This window comes from Vanellus vanellus (genome assembly GCF_965231255.1).
Source record: "Vanellus vanellus genome assembly, chromosome: 1".
NCBI lineage: Eukaryota > Metazoa > Chordata > Aves > Charadriiformes > Charadriidae > Vanellus > Vanellus vanellus.
This window is the reverse complement of record NC_138905.1, coordinates 135,554,621-135,577,141: the sequence shown is the minus strand read 5'-3', so window position 1 is coordinate 135,577,141 and position 22,521 is coordinate 135,554,621. Positions and strand designations below refer to the sequence as shown.

Below are 22,521 nucleotides of genomic sequence, written 5' to 3'. Positions count from 1 at the left end.
TCTTAAAATTTCTGTTCTCCCAGTGGCCAGATCCACTATGCCTATCCCCATGTTAAGCACAATGGAAAAAGATATGTAATGCAGAAATAGAACACGGTCATTAACCCCTGAAGAGAAGGGAAGTTAGTGCTAGTTTAACTTGGAATGGTAACTGCTTCGCAGTCAAAAGGATTATTCTTGTATGTAAGATTTTTCACAAAGGTAGCCAAATCCTTGAGGGTACTTGAGAATTCCTCTCCTGCCTTTTCAAGCAGCGATACACCAGGCAGTCCAGGGCAAAACCAGAGGGCTTGGTATTTGAGGTAGTTTCTTTAATATCAACGTTTATTTTTCTGTGTTGTAAGGAAGTGGGCCATGGGAAATATGGCAAATAAATTGAAACAGCTCCAGTAAGAAGACAGTGCCGGTGGGTAAAAAACATTGTACATTCACTTCACAGAGCCCCTTACGGAAAGGCTGTGGATATGTGGTCTGTAGGCTGTATCTTGGGAGAGCTGAGTGACGGGCAGCCCTTGTTTCCTGGCGAGAGCGAGATTGACCAGCTCTTTACCATTCAGAAGGTGCTAGGCCCACTGCCAGCCGAGCAGATGAAGCTCTTCTACAGCAACCCACGCTTCCATGGCTTGCGGGTAAGAGAAAGCTTTGTTCTTTTCTTCTAATTTACTCACGCCATATTCACACTACAGTCGTTGTTGCTGTGAAGGTTCTTTTCATTTACATGGTGCGTTACCTATTGCGTGTGTTTCTGTGTAAATATAGGATATTTAGATTATAAGGCATTCATTACTCAAAGTAAAATTCGGATTACACCAGTATTGAGTTTTATAAATATGTTCGGTTTACTGTTAAAAGTTGATTAAAGATTTTTCTTTCATTTCTTTGACTTTTTTGGCATACAGATTAGCATTTATACCCAATTTAGCATTACCCTGCTGGGTGTGCTCTGTGAAATTTAGTAGCATAGCTCTGTCAGTTCAGGGTGTGGAAAATTCTTGCCTGCTGTCCTCGGGCTATTATATTGGAAAAATCTGGGCCATAGATGCTGCTATCACGGCAGAAGAGCTTTTTGCCTTTTGACTTCTTTTCCTGGGGAGTTGATGTAAACCACCAGGAGTAAAAAAGCTCTTCCTACTGAAGAAGCATTGTTCCCCATTCAGGGGTTTGCCAATACCATATAATGACAGCGACTCACTAGTGTAGAGAAGCTGCTCAAGTTGGGATGTGCAATATCGCAAAATCCCAAAAGCAATATACAAGTGACAACTCTGTTACCTTTAACAATACCTGGTCAGTGATTGTACTCATGTTTCCTTATAATTCAGATTCGGTTGTCCTTTTCTATTAATGAATGTTGCTTAGAAAGGTGAATTTATGATCTTGATAAATGGTCTGAAATCATTAGTGTAAAATCCTATGAGGCATACAAAGGTTTTAAGAGACCTGATCTGTGCTAAAGACTTGAGATTTGAGGTTTACTCTGTAAAAGAGAAAATTTAGAGAATGAGAAAGGGAAAGAGGGGGAACCAAGTTGTCTTAAAACATGTTAAAGGTTGCCATAAATTACTTGATGTTGATAACACAAGTAATAGTTGGCTTAAGTGTTAGGATAATTATTTTAGCTACAAGGATAGCTAGTTCCTAAGAGGTTTTGTTGATGTTTGTAGACCCTCCATCGGTGGAGGGTCTACAAAAAAAAAAAAAAAAATTAGGTGAGCATTTCTTGCAAGGGCCTATGTGTATTTGATGCTGTTTAGAACTGTGGGCTGGATGGGATTTTCTGTTTAAAAAAAATTATATCCGTTTTCAGGAAAGCAATGACGTAAAAGTTGTAAGCAAAATAAACTGCCTCTTCAACATTATTTTAGAGCAGTTCTAGTTGTGCAGTGTAATCTTACTTGGATAAATGCTCTGTGATGTCTTAGGATGAGAATGAAGTATCTTTTCTTTTGTACCTTTAAAACACAGTAATTCAAGAAGACAGCATGGACCTAATGTGATTAGCACAAGGTTCAGAGATATGGGTCTCTCTTCTCATCCTGGATCAGTGGTTTATTACTTGCCCTCAGACATGTTGCTGCCTTCTTAGCCCTATCTGTAAAGTCAGGGTACTAATGATGACGACAATGACATATGCCTTCTAACAGAGGGTAGGTTTTGAATACCAAAGTAAAGTCTGAATGAGACCCAAGAAAATAAAATAATATAGGACCAGAAAGTACCAATAGGCTCATGCCTTTATGGAAAATGTGAGTGGTAATGTATGGCTGTAAATATTGTTTTACCAATAAGTTATAAATAGGCTGGAGAATTTGAACAATCCCAGTGAGTAGCCATCTTGTATTACTGCTTTGCATGGCTCCAGCACATTTTCATGTTTCCCTGCTCTTTTCAGATGTAAGATTTTCTTTATAATGGTCATTCTACATGAAGACAAGAATATTTTGCCATTTGGTTTGTGTAAAAAGTGGAGGAAGCATGGAAGCCTTAGTTCACTTAAGTTACAGTCTAATATCAACATAGCAGACTTGGACTTAAAAAAATTCTCAATCATTAGGAAACCACTTCAAAAGATAGCAAAGTAAAAAGAAAAATACAGACACTATTTAGGGACAAACACATTCAAACTAATGTGCTTTCATTTTCCTTCAAAGCTCATATAATGTAAGTTATGAAAAGTAATGCCAGTACAAACGATGGGTAGCAATTCATAGCAGTCTTAACACTTGCACACATATGGTGCACGTGCAATGCATCTTCCTTCCAAATAAAATGCATTTTTGGAAATGGTTAGTTGTACTGGGTTGCTCTTTAAAGCATAGGTTTGAAGCTAGTATTTAATCTGAGAAAGGAGAACATGTAAAATGTATGCACTTAACTGTAACAATCCCTAGATCTGAGAGCTGAAAAATATACAAATGAAAGTAAAGGAATAAAAGTATTTAAAACATCCTGTTCTTTGACATTTTAGACCAAACATATAGTTCTCATATACTTTTATACCATAGCAAACTTCCACTTAAAATGTTCGTTTATCTTCGTGTTTGTTGATTTTATTTATTTTTTTTTTTGCTGTTGTCTGTCTTAATCACTGACTTGGATTTTTTTGTTTTCTTTTATTTTCAGTGATTTTTAACTGTAATTCAGTAATTTGTGTGGGTATATTTTATGTATGACTTGAACCCATTTGGACATACAATGATGACTTTTATGTACCAGTAGACGAGAACACTGCGTGCTTCCTATTGTTAATATTCTTGCTTTGATGTGTTAGCTTAAGAGGACTTTTTAGAAAATACATAGGATGTGGGTGGGATCAAGCCAGGCTGCAATTGAAACACTTGCGTAGTATTAGGCAAATTCCACAACTCTGGGAACTGCTAACAAAGTGTCTGGATCTCAGTTGCATAGTTTTGGATAAACTGTGATTAATGCCAATAGGCTGACTGATTGTTGTTTTGGTTTGGTTTGTTTTTTTTTCTAGAGCCTTCTCTGGTATTCATATGCATAATTTTCTCTAAAGTCAGCATAAGTTGGATCCATGAGGTTTTTTTATGCCTCTGTTGGAAATCCAGCTTTAATTTCTAGTTTTGCAAACACTGGCATGTATGTTTAGTTCTTAAATTTGAAGTTACCTCGCTGACATTTGCTGTCAGTTTAACATGCTGTGGTCTGGAAAATGGATCGCTGTTGTCTGTTTCTTTTCAACTCATTGTTCTTGATGCTATGTTATAGCAAGGAAATACTTAGGAAATCTTTCATTTGATAAAAAAAGATTCTATCTTCATTTTATTTGACTCTTGTCTCATTTACAAAGCAAGCAAAAAATTCCAATTCTGTGCTTCGTATTTTCTGTCTTCAATGCATCCCTGCCTGTCCTGTTCTTCTTTTCAGACAGGGCTTGTTTCAAATACTGCCTTCAGAGGTTTTTGTCCAGACTCTAGTTGACAAAAGATGCCCTTCAGCAGTGTGCGCTACTTCTCATGATGTTGCCAGTTCTTAGTACAACATGACCACAGGACTAATCTTGATCCTTAAACCTTTGGAGTTTTGATGTTTTTCGCTAAAAACGTTTTGGAAGTATCTGTTAATCTTTGGTATTTAATTAGTACAGCATTTGCACTTTCAAATTCTCTCAAAGCTATTTTTAATCCTTTTTTTAATATATATTACTTATGTTATTTCTGAACCTATTTCAGACCTCCCACCTCTTGTCAGTCATAATGCCACAAAAACATTTATAAATCTAAGTTGATTCTTACTCATTTGAGAGAGGTTCCTTGACTGCCGTACTAATCAAGAATACTCTGTTTGGTTGACTAGATGCATATCATACATCAACAGTTATTTGTTTCATTATAATGTTTTGCACCATTTTATAAACCACTAACTTTTTCAATGCATATGATTCCCATTAGTTACATGCCTTTATTTACTGTGTAGTGTCTATTTTTTTGAAACATTGTATTAATGTAGACCTTGTTTACATTCTCAGTATATTTATGCTGTATTACTTTTACAGTTTCCAGCAGTCAATCATCCACAGTCTTTAGAGAGAAGATACTTGGGGATTTTAAGTGGTGTGTTGCTTGATCTTATGAAGGTAGGACAACGTATTTTATTTTCTGCCTGTAATATGTAGGGAAAGATGTAAGTGACTTTTTATCTTTGTTTCCTAATATAATACATGTTAAAAGTACTTGTGAACTTCCTCTTGAGATAGTTTAATATCACCATTGTTTGTAGCAAGGCTTGATATTTCCTAGGAATCAGGAAAATATCCCTTGCAAATGCCTTGAGAGTCTGTTCAAATTTGACTGATTTGATAAACAATGCATAGTCCAGACGCAAGAATCGCCATCATTTGCAGCAATATGCATTCATGCTGACATACATTCAGATGCACAGGTTGTCTTCATAATGCTGGAGTATGAGCTCTCAACCTGTAATAAATTTAGAGAAATCCACAAAGTATTATGCTAACGTGAGTTGTTCTTCATTTGTTGTTGTATAAGCATGAGCATGTGGACAGTTGTCAAAGGCAAAGTTGACACATGGTAATTTTTTTTTTTATCTGAGCCCTTTATCTACTTGCTATCATACACCTCTGCACAGCGTATATGTTAAGTTACTCTTCAGTTCTGTTTTGGAACAAGTCAGCTAGTTAACCGTGGCCAAACTAAGATATGGTACTGGGATAGTTTTTTACAGGGAATCAGGAGAAGCTGGCTTGCCTCAAAATGGCCAAACACTGTAAAACATTGCACTATGCATTTGTGCTGTATTCCTGGGTATGCGACACATATTGTTGTCCTTATTATTGTACTATAAAAGCATCGCCATGGTAAGCTGCAGTACAACCCTCCCATTATTTCATCCACAGTAAGCTGAAAAAAAAAAAAAGTCATAGTATCAAAAATTAAGTTTAGAATCACAGGGGTACCACCTAAGAATTAAAGGCAGTCTGGGATAGATATGAAGTGTGGATATGGCTAATCAACTCTAAATGAATTGTGTGGTCCCAAGCCCATCTGCACCAGTTGTCTTGGAAATTGGAGGTCATCTGCTTTGGGGTATATTTGGGTGTTTACTTACTTTTAGCAGTATTGATGCAGCCAGCAGAAATCCACCAAATTTGCTCTACTCTTTTTCTTCAATACAACCTGTTCAAATCACTTTCATTTAATCTCTCTGCCTCATGAAGAAAGTCACCATAGCTTTTATCTTGGTTTCATGGACTCCACAAGATTACATACCTCAGTGCGTATAATTACTTGTTTTGGTATTATACATTCTCTTCTTTTTTTCTAATTCACAGAAACTTTTTTCTGGCATCATAGCCAGCTGTAGCTCAAGCTGTAGTAGCATACATTGCAGAACAGCAGTTTCAAGATCATTCTTCAGACCACTGTTACGCATGCTGGGGCAGGGTTTATTTTCATCTTATCCTAATTTTTATGTTACATCTCAGTGTCTTTTGGGTTCTTCTGCTGTGATTTAAAAGTTACGAAGTTGCAAAATTAAGCACTTGAATTTTAGGGAAACACAAGTTTCCAAATAATTCCATTTCACTTTAAATAATTCTTTTCAACTTTTCTGTCTGTATTTCTCCCTACAAGGTGAAAATGGTCAGGGATTCTGTAGAGGGAATATTTTGTGTTTGGCCTACATTACTTAACTCAGGAGTTGGAAAGTTGTTAAAGAATGAGTAAAACACTACAAGAAGAGAACAGAAGAGACTTGTGGTGAAGTTGCATGCTACAAACGCTGCACATACTTTGCTGTATGCCTGTCTCTTTTCCAGATGCTGGACAGTCTGTCACATGTCCACGCTTGGTCTGTTCCTCATTATCTGCATTCCCAGGGGCCTCAGGTCTGATTACTAGATTAGTGAATAACCCACACTTCAATTTATGCCAGCTAAAGTAGTGAGTTCTTGATATATCTCTATTTAGAGAGCATTTCTGGGCTACATTAATGGAGAGGCATCCATTTGGCCCCATTGCTTTGTTGCTCCTCTCCCCCCCCCTCCTTCACAGATCATGCTGTTTTGCAAGCATGCATTTGGGAGTTGGCAGCTGGTTTTGCATGTGATGACTTGGGAAAAAAAGACATTGAATATTTCAGTCTTTTTCATATCATCTGTTGTTCAGTTGTCTCCCCCATTCAGCAGCAGACATGCGTTTTCTCTGAGCTTCCGTTTACTACTAGAATACTTGTAGAACCCTTTCTTTTTATTCTTGATGTTCTTCACTTGCCTTAGCTCCAGCTGCACTTTGGCCTTCTGAAGTGGCCTATCATTTGTGCTAACGCAGTGCTTTTATAGTCCTGCTTTGTATCCTGTCCTTGAATCTGTTTCTTATACACTCTCATTTTGCATTTTTGTTCTTTAAGAAACTCCTTGTTTAGCCAACCTGACCTTATGCAAAATTTTGTGGTCTTCTGTACAATAAGATACTTTGTTCCTCAACTCTCAAGAAATTTTCTTCAAAAATCAAGTGGCTCCCGGACACCTTTCCTCTGGCAGTTTTTCAGGAGCTTCTGCTCAGCGATGCCCTATAGAAGCTGAAGCCTGATCTCCTAAAGTCCTGGTTCTATCCCTGATGCTTATCTTCCCACCCTTCTTTTGAATCCTAAGTGTAATCATCTCATGGTTGCTACAGCTCAGGCTGTCTTCTCTGATCAGGTTTGTCACCAGTACTCTGTGGCTGGTGAGCAGCAGGTCAAGTACAGTGAAGCCGTACCTTTGGCTAATTTGCCTCTCTAGCAGCTGCACTAGGAAATTGCCACCTACATAATCTAGAAATCTCGTGGATCACCTACAGTTGAAGTCTTCCATGAGGATGAGGACCTGTGATCAGGAGACTTCTGCTTCTTGTTGTAGAGAGTTGTCAATGCATGGTTAGAAGTGCAGGGGTCCTGTGAAGGGAAAACTAGTTTGTGGTCAAGTGGCCGAATACTGTGTTAATGCATATACAGGTATGCATTGCGTGTGTGTGTACACATGCATATGTACACATAGAGTTGTTCTCTATTCAACCTACATAACCCTTAAAAAAAAAAAAGCTATTCTTTTTACTTAATAGCCATTCAAACTTTTATCCTTGCTGACAGTTATGCATGGTCAGATATTCCAAGATACATTTTGTATTGCCATGTTCCTGCAAGAAACCTTTCAAACTTATCAAAATACCCAATCTACTGGTTTTCAATTTTATGATTAAATGTTTTCTACATGTCAGACAGCATCTTTGTTTAGAATCACAGCAGATCCAACAGAATTATAAGGCAAATGTTATTCGGAGTGCGTTGTAAACAGTTTAGATAATTCTTTAAAAATATGGGTGGACTTGCACCCTAGAAGTAAAAACCAGAACTTTTATATTTGTATATTTTTAAAAGTACTAACTTTAAAAAACAATTTTGTTTGTATAAGAATGTTCCCATATGCTGCTTCTGTTTGTTTGTAAAGCCTGTTTCATTGTAGCATTTTATTACTAGTAAATTATATATTTTCATTCTAAACAATATTGTTGTAAGGTATATCCTGAAAAATATGTTTAGAATACATATATTTTAAACATGTATAGGTATCTACATAAAACATATTTTAAAATATTTGATATTTTTGTATTTTAAACATATTTTAAGCACATGTATATAACTATATGTATATATATTAATTATATACATTTAGCACATATATATATTTCATAATAAGCAAGGCTGAGGCCTTCCATCTCTTAAGTAGAACATAGGTTTTTTCAGTGTTTATTTAGCATCATATGTAGTTTAATGCAACATGAAACTATTCTAGTGGTTACATCTAATTACAGAAACTCTGGAGATTAAAAAACTATCCCTATAAAGTTCTTCGTTTTCTATATATTTTTACTAATGCAAATACAGATACTAACATTTAAACTTTGGGATTTGTTTTCCAAAGAACTTACTGAAGTTAGATCCAGCAGATAGATATTTGACAGAACAATGTTTGAACCATCCTTCGTTTCAAACCCAAAGACTCTTGGATCGCTGTGGAAGCTCACCTTCGCGGTCAGCTAAGAGAAAACCTTACCACGTAGACAGCAACACATTATCTAACAGGTAAATGTAGTCATGTCACTGTCATCACTGACATTTGCTCTGCCAATTAGTGAGTTGCTATCATGCTTGCATACAACATCATCTACAAGAAGAGAAAAGTTGTCATTTGACAATTTAGGCACATTGAGACATATATGCTGTTCCATTTTGCCTCACTGAATCAGGGCAGTAGACACACTTTTACTGTATTGTAGTTATTCAAGCTGAAATTTTTGCTAACTTTCTGCATCAGGCTGAATGGCTCTTGAAAAACAACAAAGGCAACGTTCAAGCCATTTTTGCATATGACAAAGGGAAAACAAGTTGGCTTACCGATCTTAAAAACATGTTAGCCTTTTTCTTGAACAACACTAGGAATTCTGTGGCTTAGAGGATGCCTGAGATTCCAAAGGAATGCTCTTTTCTTTGGAATGCTACCATTACTGTACATGTGCAAACGTGTCCAGGGTTTTGATATTTGAAAGTTCAAAATTCACACAGATTTTTAGCAGCTAAATGTCCTGAAAATTGTGAATCCTGAAAATGCAGAATTTTGTCTGCAGTTGCAGTTATGAATCAAGTCTAGTCTACTTGAACTTAAAGCAGGGTGTGTTTGCTCAGTTACTCCCTTGTTGGACACAACTTGAGAGAATCCACTTAATTTTAATGTGTCAACAAACTAGGTTTACTGGTGGATAAAATGCTTCAGTACAAGAAGCCTCATGGTATTCCTCTGACAAGTTTTCCTAAAGGTCGCCCTCTGAAGTATGCAGAATGATAGTGGCTTTTAATCCTAGCCATGTTTTTCTTTAGCTCTTTCTGTGAGATTCAAAAAGTTACTCCTCATTTTGCGATTTGGGATGATGACATTTACAATCTATACTTTTTTGGAGATAGACACCAAAAAGTTTTAGCTACCCTAATAGATATTTAGGATAGAAGTTTTACCATTAGACATGTGTCATCAGAAAGGAAAAACTAGATCCATGGGAAACACAGCCTAATACAAAGGCTTGCCTAGCCACTTGATATAAAATTACTAGGTTCCTTATATCTCTCTGTTTTGAAAAAATATACTTCCTTTTAACTAAAAAATATTTTAAATTGGCTTTAAAATTGCTAAATTTCTAGAAACTGTAGCAGAGTACATAATTAGATCACTGAAAGTGGGTAGTATAAAAATCTTAAGCATAAAAATAGCTAGCATTATCCAATTATAATTAGCAACATAGAATCATAGAATGGTTTAGGGTTGGAAAGGACCTTGAAGATCATCGAGCTCCAACCCCCCTGCCATAGGCAGGGACACCTCCCACTAGACCAGGCTGCCCAAGGCCACGTCCAGCCTGGCCTTGAACACCTCCCGGGATGGGGCCTCAGCAACCTCTCTGGGCAACCTGTTCCAATGCCTTACCACCCTCAAAGTGAAAAACTTCTTCCTAATGTTCAATCTGAACCTGCTCTCTTCTGGTTTAAAGCCATTCCCCCTGGTCCTATCGCCACATGCCCTAGTAAAAAGTCCTTCCCCAGCTTTCCTGTAGGCCCTCTTTAGGTACTGGAAGGCTGCAATAAGATCTCCCCAGAGTTTTCTCTTCTCCAGGCTGAACGCCCCCAACTCTTTCAGCCTCTCCTCATAGGAGAGGTGCTGCAGCCCTTGGGTCATCCTCGTGGCTCTCCTCTGGACACGCTCCAGCAGGTCCATGTCCTTCTTATGTTGGGGACTCCAGAGCTGGATGCAGTACTCCAGCTGGGGTCTCACGAGAGTGGAGTAGAGGGAAACCATAGAATCATAGATTCTATGATTTCCAGATTCCCGTAGCTGCATTTAAAAATTGTCTTCATTAAAGTATCTCCAATTATATAGATTCCTATATTTAGCCAGTGGTTTCACTCAGCTGCATTTTATTAATTTGGATTAACACCATATGTGGAATTTGAATTCTGTATCTTAATATAACATCTCATAATCAACAAAGGTACAAACTCATCTGTACAGTGAACCCTCACTTTTAACACTCAGTAATATGAGAGTTACATTATCATAGATTTGATACAGAAATAAGTTAACTGTTTATAGCCAGCCTAGGTCCATCAAAGCTAACAAGTACAGCTGCAGCACTGCTCAGTCATGACTAGCCAGCAATGCCAGCATAAGTCTGGAAGCACAACTGCTTTTATGGCAGAAAACCTGAGATAATAAATCCTGCTCAAATAAAGTCAGCCTGAGTGTTTGCAGAACCAACTCATATCTCAGTCCCCTAATCCCAAAACCAGGAGAGCTAGAAAGTTAGAGTAGAGGTTAAGGATGTCACCAAGTAGATCTGCACCCAAGGCAGTCTGGTTGCAGAGTGTTTTGGGTGCAGCTTTGGGGATGAGTTAGTCTGCCAAGAACTGGGATAGTGCCAAGTTCTACAAAAGCTGGGGGTCCTGTGGTAAACCTGGATTTGGGTTTGGTGTTACAGGGCATGCTCTGCTGCGCTGAGCTCACGCTCACTGCATCTGCATGTCTTTACCAGCACAATATCCTCTTTTCCCCTTTCTGTCGCCTCCCTTCCCCCTCCAAATCAGATATAGATGGCCTGGAGCATTGATTGTATCAGACTTTTTTGACAGTACTGACATACTTTATTGTTCTACCTTCACTTTGATATGCCAGGTGTATTTAAGATAATTTTTTTCAATGGATATACAGCTAATTTTCATAATGTAGTGCTTACTTTATTGATGTGCACATATATTACACACGTGCATAAATGTGTAAATATATGTTGGAATTTCTATGATTAGATTTTATATCTTCTTTTTTTTTTGTCAGCAAAATCCATTAACCAAAGCTGAGTTTGTCCATCAGGATATAACCAGAAAGAAACAACAATGTACAACAACACTTGCACGTCTGTTATTTTAATGGAGCTTCTGATGCCTAGTTGGCAGTATTTGATCTTACTGCAGTTAAATTTTGTGGTTTTAAATGGCAACTCCCTTCTGAAATGAGTGTGCTTTTGTTGAAGTTATTAATACATGAATATGTAATCTGGTATATTAATTCTTCTTTATGCATTTTAATGTAGAAATCAAGCCAGCAAAAGTTCTGCTTTGCAGTCACACCACAGATCAAACAGCAAGGATATACAGACACTAGGGGTTGGTGGGCCAAGAGAAGAGGGTCTTCCAGCAAATGAAAGCTTTTTAAATGGAAACCTTCCTGGAGCTGCACATAGTCCAATGCATGCAAAAAAATCAAGCAACACACCTGGATCTGGCAACAAGGATCTAGCCAATAATAACATGCCACATCTTCTCAGCCCAAAGGAAACAAAGGCAAAAACAGAATTTGATTTTAATGTGGACCCAAAAAGTTCTGATGGTCCAGGCACAAAGTACCTAAAGTCTAACACCAGATCTCAGCAGAACCGGCACTCCTTTATGGAAACTTCTCAAAGCAAAACTGGGACACTGCAGCCCGGCGACAAGCACAGTCGCCACAGCTACATTGATACTATCCCACAGTCTTCTAAGAGTCCTTCGTATCGGACAAAGTCAAAGAGCCATGGGGTTCTGACAGACTCGAAATCCGTGGGCAACCTTTCTGAGGCCAGGGCCCAAGCCGCAGAACCAAACAGCAGTAGGTATTTTCCATCCAGCTGTATGGACTTGAACTCTCCTACCAGTCCAACTGCTCCCCGACACGGTGATAACAGAACTTTGCTCAGTCCATCCGGCAGGAATAACCGCAGCGAGGGTACCCTGGATACCCGAAGACCATCGACAAGACACTCCAAAACAATGGAGGAGTTAAAACTGCCAGATCACATGGATGGAAGCCATTCCCACTCTCTGTCTGCTCCACACGAATCTTTTTCCTATGGTCTAGGTTATACCAGTCCTTTCTCTTCACAGCAGCGCCCTCATAGACACTCTATGTATGTGAGCCGGGACAGAGTGAGGTCAAAGGGCTCAGAGGGTGGCTTAAACATAGGGCAAGGGATGGCAGCCAGAGCAAACAGCCTGCAACTGTTATCTCCACAGGTGCAGCATAAGTCACTCACAAGATCTGTTGGCTCGTCACGAGAAGACTGTACAGAAGATACTAATAGGGTTAGTTCAAAATATTGCTATTATGGAAGGCTTACCTTCCTCTCTTTACTTCATGTGGGGACAGTGTCCTGCTTTCTTTCTTCTGTTTGTTTGCAGTTATTTATTTATTTCTCTTGTTGTAAGGCAAGGGATGTTGTTTTTTTTTTTCAGCAGGGCTAAATATTTCAAGTACAAAATGAGAGGCTATTTTAAAAATAATTAAAAAAAAAAAAAACCTACGAATACCATTATCTTAAAGTACTGAAATATGAGAACAGAAAATTTGTCTCTGAAGTGAAAATTTCATTAGTAGTTCCTAGTCTTTGGTTGCATTGTCTGACGTCATTTTTATCATATTATTTTGCTTAATTAACCTGCTCATTTGTGTTTTTATTTAGCTTTTCTTGTATGTCTTTGTTATGAATGCTAATGTTAATTTTTGAAGTGAGCCTTTCACTCGCTTATAGCAAGTCATTATTGCTGAAATGCCATAATTTACTAGAGGAATACAAAAACTTGCAATATTTCTCATTATTAGAGCACCCCAGTTGTTTATCATACTAGAGATTTTATGTTGGAAAAGCCACTGGTAAACTGACTCCTTAAAATGATTACTGTCATTAGATACCTTGTCGTGTTTTACTGTGAGCTTTATTTAATGAATAGAGAAAGGGCCAGTTCTGGTGTTGATTTACATTCTTTATACAACGCTTCTGAATTATCTGATGTTTTATACATGAGATGTGTAAAGATGACTGCATTTGTCCCCAGATCTTTACATTGCTATACCATTGATCCAAATTGGAGCAAAGTGGTGCAGAGAGAAGTACGAAAATGAGTGTTTGTTTCTCTATATGTACGTCTGTGATAAAGTAACTTCTAAGGAAAGAACATCGAGTTCAGATTTGTTGACAAATTGAAGGAAGTCAAAGAGCTGCAAATATTATTTAAGGTCTAAAAATTATGCTTTACTGCGAGACACTAAAAAGCTCTGCCTGCTTAGTTTATGTAAGAAATAGATGTAGCTGACTTGATAGTGGTCTACAAGTACAGTAGAGTTTTCAGTTATTGATTGCCTCTTTAGTCCAGTAGGGAAAAAAAGGCATAACAAGTTTTTTCGTACTTGCCACATCTCCTCCATTCAGAATTATGTGTATTCACACATAAGAGCTCATTAAAAAAGGAGAAACACAATGTAATTCGAAAAAAAGAAAAGCTACTTAAAAGGGATTACAGCAGCTCCATTTCAAAACCAGGGTTGTTTTTTTTTTCTTTATGTAGTCAATTTTCTCTCTCATTTCAGTTAAGTTAAATGTTACTTATTCTTCAGAATGTTCTTGTACAAGGATAATAACACCAGTGTTTGAGTTTTTGATAAGAAAAGCTCGTGCTATCTTGTATTCTTTAGAGCATTAGGATCTTCTTCTGCAGTATTTAGCAGATATTGATTTGATAAGTAATTTTAATTTTATTTCATTCTTTGTCTTTTGACAATTGGTTGACAAATTTTAATTTTAAATAGAAAAATTGGTGTGTATCTTTGCTTCTGTTTTTGTTCGTCTTGGCTTGCTTTGGAATGCATAATCGTTTGTCGAGAACTTGCCTTTATCTCTTATGGTCAGTGTTTTTAAACTTCAAGCCTTCAATTACTGCTCTTAAATCTGTATTTAAACCATCAGAAATCTGAAAGGAAAAATACTCTTCTGAAATGGATGGCAAATCTGTAAATTCGCAGAGCTGTTTTTGTTTGGTTATACTACTTTCAGTAACAAACCAGAATTAAATTCTCAGTCTTACGCCTCGCTAAGGCGTTTTCACAAAGAAGTCATTCTTTGGTTCCTTCCTGTCCCCTGTCCCCCCCTCCCTTCCCTTTTTTACCTTGTTTTGCTACATTCTGCATTAGAAATCTGAAAATTTAACTTCCTTCGGGATTACTGAACTAAAAAAAAATCAGGAATTACATGTGTTCTTACAGATTCTTCATTGTTTTCCTATTTTTTTTTCTATTCAGTTCTACCGGTTTTCTCTCTGTGCTCATATTTTGTAAAGTTTCCTCACTTCCGTGTTTCTAGTTGCTCCTTGATTTTCTCTTTAGCTCTATGCAGTCTTTTTAAAGAAAACTACTTTGTTTGCTACGCTTTAAATCTTACTTTAAAAAAAAAAAAAGACTCCCATTCAGTGTTAGTTTTGGTGTAGTCTCAGTGCAACACTTGTTTTAAGGGTTCTTTTTTGTTTTAAATTAAACATACACAAAAGGGGGCAAACAGAAGAAAGTCAAATACAAGTTGCTATTACTGTCTCGTAACTTAACTGCTGACAAAGAATAGGTATCTTAAGTGGTAATTTAATCAAATGCGTCAGCCTCTTCTAAATTTTAGAAGAATCAAACTGTGATTTAAAACATTGGTTTAGCTCCATTTCTTATCTTGGCACAGTTTCAAGGTTGTTTTGTCTGTGACAGTGAGGCCAGATCTTCATTACTAAAAGCCAAAATAGATTTTGCACGTCACTTATATACTGTATTGAAATCCCAATTTTTAATTCTGGTTGGGTTTTTTGTGTTTTGGGGTTTGTTTTTTTTTAACCTTTGTCCTTCTTGAACGTTCTAGATTTAAATTCATATCACAGAATCACAGAATGGTCAGGATTGGAAGGGACCTCTGGAAATCATCTAGTCCAACCCCCTATATAGGGGTTTCAGTACAGTTTATTGTGGGGTCGTGTAAAGAGCATTGAATTTTATCTGGTTGGTCCATACTGTGGGAAGAATTGAGGCATCTGGTTCATTTAAGAGTGGAGTTAAGTTATATTTGGTGGCAAACTATATACATATGGATATTTCTAAGGGCACACTTAAGCTTTTGCTTGAAGTACCTTCTAGGAAGTATTGTATTCAGGAAAACAGAGTAAATTAGAGGTAATGATATTCTTTTTGCTATCCTATCTGACTTCAGTATTTAGCTGATAGATTTCTTAGTTCAGGGATTACCTTTTACTTTGCATACAGTAGATTTTGTGACTGTTGGTACCTCTAGTTACTACTGTATAACAGCTGATAAGAGATAGTGCTTTGGTGTTGCAATTATCACAAATTATATGCATTTGCTATTTGCTTTTTAAAATTTGCCAGTAGCAGAGTGACCAGATTCTATCAGAAATTAATTTAACAAGGCCTCCAGTGAAAGATTCCTCCCAAGGTGTTACAATTGCATTTCATTCATGGCAAAAATCTGAGGGTCTGGATCATGCTCAAAACTTTAAAATTACAACTAAGGGGCAAAATTTTATTAATGCCATTTTGGAAAAAGCAAGCAAGCAGCAAACCCAAATAATTAATAATTACATAGTCTGTGATTTGATATTGGCAGTTATGAATAACATGAAAGGAAAATTGTGTGTGGTTAAGTTTCGGGTTTCTTGCTTACGTTCGTTGGTTAAAAACTGCAAATCAGTTTATAGTCTTTAATTTTAAATAGTTGATTCTTCTTTTGTTAGGGTGGAGCATATCATGATCCACACACAGAAGATGGAGCATCTACTAAGGAAAATAGAATTCTGTATAATGACCCTGTTCCGAGAAGAGTTGGCAGCTTTTACAGAGGTAATTTTATGGTGGATCTTTCAAAATAAAACAAGAATTGTAAAATGGAATATAAATTAAGTTGCGGAAGTGGATACAGATAACTAACATGAACAACTAAAAAAGTTTATTGGAAAAAGAATTGTTACCCCACTTTCAGAGACTGGGTTGACCTGCTAGGTTGTATGCAGTACATACTCAGATGTACTCAGATGTACCCTCAGATCAGGGTTTCCTACAAGCTAAACCACACTTATATAATCCCAGTTCAGCATAAATAATGACACAGGACTGTGTATGTGCATATATATATGCATGTATATGTGTGCGTGTACATACACAGATAGATATTGTTCTGTTATGGTACATGAAAGATGGTTATTTCTGAGCAGCTGCCTCATGGATAAACCTGGTTAATCCTCTTGAAAAAGACAAGGATGATAAGAAGCTAATTACTGTCCTGCAGGTGTTAGGAGGCTTGTGGGGCTCCCCTGAACCTTAAGAAGTCCCAATCAGCTAAAATTCGATTATGAGTGACAGAATAACCTTAAGTAGAATCACAAATCTCCCTCTTATCCTCTTCAGGTTGTTCAGTTGGCTGATGACCTGATTTAGACATGTTAAAATCTGCCAATTGCCTTGCAAGTGTCCCATTGCAATATTAAAATCTGTGAGCAATATTAAAACTGTACTGTTCTGAGCAATTATTTTTAGTGTAAAGTTTTGTAGCACATAAAACAGAGAATTCTTAAGAATCCTCAATCCTGAATTGCTTATATTCATCCTTAAAACACTCATAAAATTAGACAAGGATTATCCCTCTTTTTTATACATAGTAAAACAGAAGTTCCAAGGAAGAATGGCTTTCCGTAAGTCATCTACTAAGGAAACTGGAGGTCTAGGGTTGCATTCAATTCCTTATTATAAACTAGAGGTTTCTTCCTCTTTATATCTATGAAACAAATATATTTTAGTTCACAGACTTAATTATTGCATTGGAAAAATGATACTGTATTTAAATACATAGATAATAGTATATGCAAAAACTATTGAAAGGAGAAGTTACTATGAAAAAAGGAAATTCATATTAATGTAATTCTTTCATCCTGACTTAATACAAGAGTTATTAGCGTGTACTTTTGTACTACAGCTTGAACAAAAAGTTACAGATTCAATTTTGATAAATAGTATCGTGTGATGCTGCAGTCATGCTGCAGTTACTGTCTGATCAATTTTTAATCCAGTGCAGGTATTTCTGGTGATCTTCATAATTCTAATAAATTTATGTTCTAAGTATGTGTAACCTACTTTGAAAGCCACAGTATGTCTCTTTGACATACATGATATCATATCTGATTTTCATCCTTTCATTATAGTGAGTAATCTCTTACTCTCAGTGATACTAAAATCCAAAGTAATTTTTTTCAAGATGGATACTATTTTTTTTAAAGTCTAAGTGAAGACAAAGTGTAAACTGTAGTATTTTGTGTCTTTAATAACAGCGGTCCAACTTTTTAGTCTGTTTCCTGGTTTTAAATATCAATTGCACTTGTGACTCCCTACAGATAGAAATGTTCTGAAATCTAATAACAACTTACCCAAGTTCCAATGATGGTCTCATTTTACAACTAACCTTGCAAGTATCGCAAAACAACAGCTTTCCAAACTGTAAAACAGTATGCTTTTTTCAGTCATACATAAAGTGTCTTCACTGTCTTGTTTCTGTGAAAGAAGTAGAGAGGAAGCAGACAACTGAAAGATGTGATTTTTGGTAGAGGTCAGTATACATTGTTTGCTATTTCTCTGTTCAGTTCCATCTCCGCGTCCAGAGAGTACGTACATAGAAAACAATGTGTCAAACAGAGCCTCTGTGTTACCAGCAGACAGCAGCACGGTGGCAAACCACTCAAAGAGGCAAACCACCTTTGACACCTGGTGAGTTGTTATTTACACAGATGTGTAGAGAATGGCAGGAAAAAAAAGGTTTTTTTAACAGGAGGGAAAAATAAAACAAACACGTTTGGTTTGTTGGTTTTTTTTTTTTTTCAAAATTTGCAATTGTGTATACGTGCTTAGTTGCTTCCTCTGACTATATTGACATACCATTGCATGTTTGCTGTCCCCTTTTGAGCAACAAAAAATACTTCATTACACCGTCACACTGAATGCATTAAATATTATATACTTCTTTCTAGTCTTTCCTGATTTTTTTTCCACTATTAATCTTCAGTTAAAGATAATACAAAGTGCTTTTGTGCCTATAGTATGGATAGCAAGGCCCTAGCTTCATCTGTGGATTTCAGAAGCATGAATTGTCAGAAAAATGGAAAAAATAACAAAATGCATGTTTCCATATATAAAATAGGACTCTATTAATGAAGAATATAATGTTCGCCCTGCAATGGGGACTGCTGCTCTTTTTGCTTACGCACCACAGAAGGAAATGAGTACGTTCTATGGGAAAATGGACTAAGCAATATCTTAATGGTGTATATTGATTTTAAAAGATTAAAAGCATCACATGGCTCCATTATATAACATAGAACAATTAACTATAATTATGCTAATAGATTGACAGCATATGCATAGCTTTGTAGGACTTAAAGGGGAATATCTTAATTTTGTTGCTCTGAGAGCTGTTTGGCTCTAAAATACTCTTAAATCTACTTTGTTCATTCACAATAAAGCACACTGAATAAAAATAAGCAAATGGAGCATCAAAGGATTGGTGGGAGGAATGAACTGTATGCATTCACATGATTCAACTGTGCTTCATGCCACTATCTGAAACACTGCTCTCTGAAAATGCGATAAAATCACACTATCTAAAGAACTGTTTCAGTGGTTTGTTGACTTAATGTGTTTTCATATCAATAACCTGTGAATTATCTGCTTAAAAATGAAATGGGGTGGAGGGGGTGGGGAAGGGAAACAACTGGTATTTCAGCCTGTGTTCAGGTTATATACCCTTGCCAGTAATAGAAAATGTTTACTCCAGAACTCTTGTCATCTGCTGTGATTCACTAGAGTCTGCTTCCTGTCCTTCTGTAGCTCCACCTACATCCATTTTGTGGAAGTTAGCTGAGAAATCTGGTAATTTATGTAAAAAGGTGGTGCTTATGTTGTGACTTATGTGGCTAAAGAAGGTATTTATTCCTGCTGTTGAACCCTATTTTGTTGTCATTCATATCTGAATCTTTCTATCTTGCATATAACATAAGCCAACTGGAATCGTGTTTTACTTTATATATCATTCGGCAATATATTACCTTTTATTATGTGGTCACTGCAAAGAAACATGTGATGTTGTTTTAACGCTGAACTGAAATAATAGCATATGTTATTAGAGCTGGTTGGGAATTTTTTGACTAAGTATTTTTTTGCTTACAATGCCAAATTTTCAAAACCAAAACTTTTCAAAGGAACAGACTGATATCCACTAACCATTTATTGGCAAGATTCTTCCGCTCCAGGAAGGAATTGCCAGTCAAAACAAGAGATATACTCAAACTAACAAATATTCTGGGGTCAGCATTATTTTGTGGAATGTGAGGAACTCGAGTGCAGGGCCTTTGTTCTTTGTTATTTTAACCAGAAGCTTGAACCAAGATCTTAGATCTAACAAGTGAACGCCCTGAACCAGAAGTTAGACATTATTCTGGAGCGCATTCTCTGTTTCCCTCAATATATTCTCTTGAAGCTGTTTCATCTTGTTGAAATAGTGAAAGGACCACAGAGATGCTGAGTATTGCCTAGCGAATAAAGCCCTTCGTTAACTTTGAGACAGTTAGATTTAATTCCTTGCTCCAATTAATGTATTCAAATATTTTCACGAAGTGGAACAGCTCCTTTGAGAGAAGAACCCACAGAAGAATAAGCATTTCTTCTTGTGAAATGGGAGGAATGGCAGTGCTCACAACACCAAGTTACTGCTATTTTGGCATGCGTTGCTCTTTCTCTTTGCTTTTCCTACTCCCTATTTTCCTGAAGTGTTTCCTGCCCAGCTCTACATGTAACTCTGTGCAAGTTGTCCTGGCAATGGTCTAATGTTGTTGCAAAATTGTTCTGTGCCATAAATGCAGCTTAATCAGATTCCCGAGTGATGTAGAGTCTATGTTCCTCTACTTAATTTTCTGTATAGAAGTTGTGTAAACGCTTATGAAAATGTTGAAAGTTCTAACAGAATGTGATTCTGCTTACATCAATTTTATGATGAAGTAAATATTTGATGTTTGACTGACATACGTAACTGGTACATGACAATTCATCTCAAATTATGAGTGACATGTATTCCACCTGGACTTGCCACTACTGTAAAATATTGCTTCTCTCATACTATTGCTCTGTGTTGCCTTTCTTCTGTCAAAGATTTTGTGAATGTTTGCTAGACTGAATTGTCACAGATGTTCCCTTGTCTTTGTGTGCATTTCTTCACTCTGTCCCCACTGCCCTGCCTCTTTAAAAATAAAGATGTTCTGAACTCGACTTTTGTCATCAGGTTTTACTCTTAAGTTACTAGATCATTTCGAACTTTAGACAACTTTATTTGAAAAAAGGCAAATTTTTCATCCTTCTAGAAAATATTTTGTTTGCCAGAGTTTAATTTCCTGTAAATGACCTTGAACTTGCTCAATTTTTTCTTTTTGATACAAGAGTATCAGATGTTTTATTCTATTTCAGTTGTACGAGCTTTGTCTTGAGCTGGGCAAAATCAGTAGGTATAGGCAAGATGCTTAACCTTTTTCTGCCAGTGTCCCAAAATGTTGGCCTGAGTTATCTTTAACATTGTTATAGTTCTAAACACGTCTTTGGAATAAACTCCAACATGCGGTGCTTTTGTCACACATCATTTTGGAAGTGTTTGCATTGGTTGCTTACTAGGTATCCGGGGTCTTCTGGAAAGCTTTGTTGTTTAGACCTTTTATGCCCATTTAAATGTGTTCATTCTGTGACAAAAAGCTTATCATATCTTCTCTAGCATGTGTCACGTCTTCCTGCAAAAATAATAAAAAGAGGAAATATATATAATATTTATTATTATTTTTATAGGTATATGATAAATATAAACACACACAAACTCAGTCAAGAAAAGAACAAAAAAAAAGAACATCCTACTCTTATGAGTGTCAAAGACTTACAATTATCTATCTACCATTAATTTTCAAGACTCCAAAATAGTACAGTATTTTGTAAACATGACATGAATGGGTATAACATTGCTGTATCAGCGTAACAATGTAGTCACACTTAATGTTCCTGAAACTAGAAGGTTACCAATATCTGAGCAAGCTAGTTTACAGCTTGTTCAGCTGTGTGTGCAATACAACTGTTGCTGCATTGTAAATACTTTCCAGTTCATTTGCAGAATTCTTGAGTTTGTAAAGAAAAAAAAAATATGTCAGGAAACAACAAATTTGTCACTTGCAAGCTTAAAAATCACCTGTGTGTGTTAACACTGGTTGAGCTTTAGGAATCTGTTCCGCATAGCTTGAAGATGCTCACTTTCCTAACGGTATAGCTTTCCCTCTTACGTTTCCTGTCATCCAGTATGTTTGCTCTACTCATCTATTTGGCAACAGCTAAGCCTCCCTACCAGTCTCTTCTAGTAACCAGTGCCTCTTCCCTGACTCTTCCCCAGCCATCAGTGGTTTTCTTTTGTGCTAAAAATTAGATGATGCAGTCTAACATAATCGGCAAGGAAGCTTTCCAGGATTTATAGTCATCGATATTCTGTCCAAAAAATAAGCCTACTGGACTATAGGCTTTATAAGTTTATGAAACCAACCACTTCCAAATGTTTATGGTTACTAACGTTGAATGATATCGGGGTGGGAGGAGGGGGGAGCAGGTGTAAAATGTATGCGTGGATATATACATATATGTGTATACTTTTTTAGTGATGCCATAACCTCAGGTGATTTAGTGGCTTCTGGGTGGTAGTCTATATATAAGATAGTAGATCTGGGGTTTATTCCAATTAATAAATCCTCCTTTTCCACTTTAAAAAAGAAAAAAATATTTGCAGCTCCAATCAAAGTTCAGATTTGATCTCTGATTTTTAAGCTTTCGATGCCAGGCTTTTAGACCAAGAAGTTTTACTATGGGCTTCAGCTTGTGGGATTGAGATTCTTACCTTAAGCAAACCATCTATTTGAGGTGCTTCACTAGTTTCCGACACTTTCTTGCCATCATTTGTGATAACTCTATAACTGCCAAGGGTTTTACTTTAAGCAAAACCAAGGCCTAACTTGGAGAATTTGTGTTTGTTCATTTATCTTCTG

At 36.7% G+C, this 22,521-nt stretch overlaps 1 protein-coding gene across 3 annotated transcripts in view; it reads left to right on the top strand.

Annotated features, from left to right (window-relative positions):
* Positions 1-22,521, top strand: part of CDKL5 (cyclin dependent kinase like 5) — a gene marked incomplete at both ends in the record, with an annotated part of 78,539 nt that overhangs the window by 45,467 nt on the left and 10,551 nt on the right. Inside the window, 7 exons of one of the 3 annotated variants that reach the window (XM_082498734.1) lie at positions 440-629; positions 4,520-4,600; positions 8,444-8,604; positions 11,655-12,681; positions 15,797-15,895; positions 16,156-16,261; positions 18,052-18,175. In XM_082498734.1, the coding sequence (XP_082354860.1) occupies positions 440-629; positions 4,520-4,600; positions 8,444-8,604; positions 11,655-12,681; positions 15,797-15,895; positions 16,156-16,261; positions 18,052-18,175 (1,788 nt within the window). Of the gene's footprint in view, positions 1-439; positions 630-4,519; positions 4,601-8,443; positions 8,605-11,654; positions 12,682-15,793; positions 15,896-16,155; positions 16,262-18,051; positions 18,176-22,521 lie in introns of all 3 variants that reach the window. The other 2 variants (XM_082498733.1, XM_082498735.1) reach the window with 2 other exon arrangements.